This window comes from Etheostoma spectabile, chromosome 2 (assembly GCF_008692095.1).
Source record: "Etheostoma spectabile isolate EspeVRDwgs_2016 chromosome 2, UIUC_Espe_1.0, whole genome shotgun sequence".
Lineage (NCBI taxonomy): Eukaryota > Metazoa > Chordata > Actinopteri > Perciformes > Percidae > Etheostoma > Etheostoma spectabile.
In genome coordinates, this window is record NC_045734.1 from 5,927,376 (window position 1) to 5,931,460 (window position 4,085).

The 4,085-nt window shown below is 40.0% G+C and overlaps 2 protein-coding genes across 2 annotated transcripts in view; one reads left to right on the top strand and one right to left on the bottom strand.

The window, feature by feature from the left end:
• best2 (bestrophin 2) overlaps positions 1-325 on the top strand; it is an 8,887-nt gene extending 8,562 nt beyond the window's left edge. The window contains exon 10 of the mRNA XM_032527421.1: positions 1-325. This exon is cut by the window's left edge and continues 1,590 nt beyond it. The gene's annotated coding sequence lies outside the window, so the exon portion shown is untranslated.
• Positions 326-469: 144 nt separating this feature from the next.
• Positions 470-2,209, bottom strand: LOC116696625 (protein Hook homolog 2-like). Its single transcript, XM_032527715.1, has 3 exons — positions 1,876-2,209; positions 1,668-1,745; positions 470-1,269 (listed from the first exon to the last, which is right to left on the bottom strand). Exons 1-3 carry the CDS (start codon positions 1,969-1,971, stop codon positions 1,138-1,140), a joined length of 306 nt encoding a protein of 101 aa, XP_032383606.1. The 5' UTR covers positions 1,972-2,209; the 3' UTR covers positions 470-1,137.
• Between the last annotated feature and the right edge of the window lie 1,876 nt (positions 2,210-4,085).

Sequence of the window (4,085 nt, forward strand, 5' to 3'; positions counted from 1 at the left end):
ACATAGTTAAAGGAATTTTATGATACTTTCTTAAAGTTAAGCCTAGCTTAGCACCAAGACTAGGCAGGGGGACATTGGCCTCCATCGAAAAAGGAGGAAGCAACACCAAAAGTTTCTTTACATCTTGAATCTTAGTAGCTTGCAAACTACTCACCAGTGTGTTAAAGTGTCTCCTGGGTTTAGGTCAGTTGTGAAACTCTATGAAGCCGACAACTTCACCATGAGACAGGACTTTGGATAATTGTAGGCTTATAAGCTTGCATAGTAATTCAGCTAGCTTCTTCGTATTTAAGCTTAAATTAGTTTTTTTGTTTATTAAAATACATTAAAAAAAACACAATACAATGAGAAAGCTATCGAATTGTTGCAAGAGACCTTCAGTAGAGCTAAGCTAGATGTTTACCTGGCCTTTCAGTCTTGGTGCTGAGCTAGGATAACATGTCAAAGCGTGTTGTGTACAAAGGAGGTAAAAAAGAGACCAATTGTTTATTAAAATTCAAAGAGTGTGTTTTACAGAATAAAATATCTGCACATTATTTTGTAGAATATCAATGTTTTGCCTATTTTTTTCTAAGTCTAGTAGAGAGGATTAACCAAAGTTTGAACAGAACAAACGGTGCACTGGGTGATAGTTTTCTTTGTTCATTTTATTTTCTTTGATTAATAAAATGTCCATTTAAATAGAATGATTTCTAATGTATCATCTGTTGTATTTTAAAGCTTAATTTAAACAAATATGGAATTAAATGAGTGAGATAACAACACCACCGTCTTACATTAATGACAAAATGAATAGTCATTGTTTTGCATTAGTTCTGAAGGAAATTGAATCTCACCCGCAAAAATAAATGTATAAATATTATACAATAAGAAATGGAGCAGATACTCTGGTGACTATTGATAAGCACACATTTAGGTATAAAACAGATTAAAAAAAAAAAAAGACACTTCTAGATATTACAGCAAGTCACAAATAGCATTTCAGTTCCAACGTTGACCAGCAGGGGGTGATAGCAGCCAACCAAATAGAGCACAGACAATGACTCAATAAAGAAATTCACACCTTACACAATCTTGCTTTTCATCATGCCCATGAGTGGGCTGCACTCCTCCATTTCTCCCTGCAGATGGAGGCTCCTACCTGGGCTGCAGCCGGGGGGAGAGCCTCCTCCTAGCCTGGGTGGATTGCCGCTGCTTGGCCAGGAAAGACTGAGCCGGGCCTGGAGCTCTGGAGTCCTTACACAGGCTGAGCTGCCGCAGAGCTGAGGACTGCAAGAAGCAGAAACAACTGTCAACTGTTAGTGGAAACATAATAGTACAGTACTAAAAATGTAGGCATGTTAACGAGACCAAACTGACACCTGCTGAGGACTACTACTATTCATGCAACATTAAGATAGTGTCCAACACTTGCCTTAGAACCATATCAGCTCTATGAGAAAACAAAAAGTGTTTTAAACACCTAATAACATGTCACCGTAAGGAGTGGATTGGTAAAACAAGACCAGGGCAACATACCAAACTGGGGAGAAAAAAGGTTTCATTGAACGATACAACACAGGATATTGTTTCAACTCTTTTTAACTGTCATGTACTTCTGAGAAAAGGTACTTCATTAATTAATTAAGCGATACAGCTATATGCTTTTTCTTTCCTCGTGTACTCACCATACTTTGCCAGGCGGTCACGATCAGTTTCTCTTCTTTATTCTGTCTGGACCTTGTTTCATCATCACCCTGAGTTTCCTGTGGAGGTCATTTGAAAGAAAATCACGTTACCAAATCACTTCAACACAATGAAATAAAAATGCCCAACGCATCTATAGAAAAAGTAAATTCAGATGAGTTACAGAGTCTGGTCCAGACTCTAACTTGCCTCTGGGGCAGCTGTTGTCATGGTATGAAGCGGTCTGGCCTCCTTGTTGGTGGTCATCATTTGAGATATATCACAACACAGACGAATCCAACCCATATGAGCAAAGAGATGTTTGCGTGACTGGCCGACTTGTACACCAACAGCCCCCTGACCTGCCCCCGTCTGTCTGCAGCCCAGTGCTGCTCTTGGTCGTATGTTGCAGCAGAGGCCCTGGTTTTGTTGTGTGGCAGACAGAACAATATGGAGAGGTCCTGCAGGCTTAAATGCTCTGGCTCCTCGCCACAGTCAGAGATGCCATCCTGCTGACTCGGGTACATTCGGAGAGTCATTCACCAGGCTGAGGATTAGTAGGTAATCACCAGAACACAATGCACTTAGCTTGACAATAGCTTTGACATTTGTGATGTTTAGTACGTTAAGTTGGGTACGTGAAAATCACATTAGCAGAGAAATCATGACCTGGTAAAGCTAAAAAAAAAAAAAGTATGCATTCTGTTTATTCTTTTGCCAACACGTTGATGTTTTCACAAAGATCCATAAGTTAGTGTGCATGTTTTTCTGTCTGTTTAAATGAGTCATTACTAGTTTCAGTGACCCAGAAATGCTGTTATTCCCCTAATTATCACTTGACCAGCATCAAAGGCCGGCAGTATTAGCATATCATGCAAGATCAAGCAACAGACATACTATGTCTGGCCACTGGTGGCTAGTTGCCTGCCGGAGCTCTCTATTTCCTGCCTCCCAAAGTCAGTTTTTACAAAGGTCAACCCATTCCAGTCTTTGTGCTGGCTTCAGGGGAAATGGGGTTTATGTTTTTGTCATTAAGTGTGAAAACACAAGTGTGGGGGAGGATTTCAAAGAAGTGTGTTTCTGTGTGTTTCTCTGGAACCAGGAGCATACAGGCTTACTGAAACTGTCTAATTTAATGCTGAGATCTACTCTGCATCCCCTCCCAAACGACCTGACCATATTTACCACATGGTAAGGTGTGCTGCACATATCACATATCAAACTTTTTGTGTGAATTTGTCGCTGTGTGACTTCAGTTTGTGGGATTCTGTGGAAAAGAAATGCGCTCCTGACACGGAAAAAAAAGAGAAAGAAACAAACCACAGAAACATAAATGTGGAAAGAAAAAAAGTTCACAGAAAGGTTTCTTTGAATCTGAAATGTGCACATGTTTACTCTTTTAAGAAAGAGATGCAGATCAGATGCAGGCCACAAGAGACACACAAAGCACCGCATGTTCCTGTTAGCTAGCGGTTCCTGAACATCAGTTGTGAAAGCTTCCTCCCACTGCTATAGTTTCTGAGCTGAGTTTCCTAAAGATTTATGCTTCATCACAATCTGTTTCCTTGCATCAGCTCATCACATGAAGATACAGGACAGTCTCTTCAGAAAAACGCCCACATAAGTCGTTTGTTCTTAATTAATTCTTAATTAAGACTCATATGTCCGTTTGTAGTGGCTCCCTCTAGTGGCTTTAGTAATTATAAGAGCGCCAAATTCCGTGTTAGGAGGGGGAGGGTGGTGGATGGGAGAAACAAACACTGGACTTTTACCCAGAAGACTAGGGTTTTGTCTATCATAAAAAATAAACGGCAACTTTTTTTTTTTATTTTACAAAAAAGCAGAACAAATGGAACTACGTCACGTTCTACAAATGGAATTACGTTGCGTTCTGCATAACATCCCGTATATAACCGGAAGTAAAGTAATTTCTGATTTGAACCCAAACCACAATCTTTCTCAAATAGTAGTTTGATTAGGTTAGTTTGTGCCTAAACCTAACCGAACTACAACCGTTTCATAACGTTTATGACAGGTTCCAAACCAAGTCACATTCTCAGGTTAAGGAAAATTTGGATTTATTACATCTTATTCTTGTAGTTATGACCATCATTTTAATTGGTTATCATGATAACAATGTGCTCACAAAAGTAACTGCTGAGATCTGGGAACATGCTGACAAAGTCATTTTTTTTTTTTGTGAGATTATTTTTAGGCTTTTTATTACCTTTTATTGTAGCGCAGCAGCAAAATGACAGGAAAGCGGGGAGAAAGGGTGAATGACACTCAGCAAAGGGTCAAACTCCAACCCAGGCGCTGCCAAAGACTCAGCCTACATGGGGCGCACGCAGGTGGACTATGGTCGCCCCAAACGTTAGCAATTTGAGGTAAAACTAACAATGAGCACACCTGAAATGTCA

Bases quoted from the DNA above. Each gene is read 5' to 3' on its own strand.
- LOC116696625 (XM_032527715.1), bottom strand. From the start codon at position 1,971: ATGGGTTGGATTCGTCTGTGTTGTGATATATCTCAAATGATGACCACC. The intron at 1,746-1,875 runs GCAAGTTAGAGT...TGACCTCCACAG, and splicing joins TGACAACAGCTGCCCCAGAG to GAAACTCAGGGTGATGATGA. The intron at 1,270-1,667 runs GTGAGTACACGA...TGCTTCTTGCAG, and splicing joins TGACCGCCTGGCAAAGTATG to TCCTCAGCTCTGCGGCAGCT.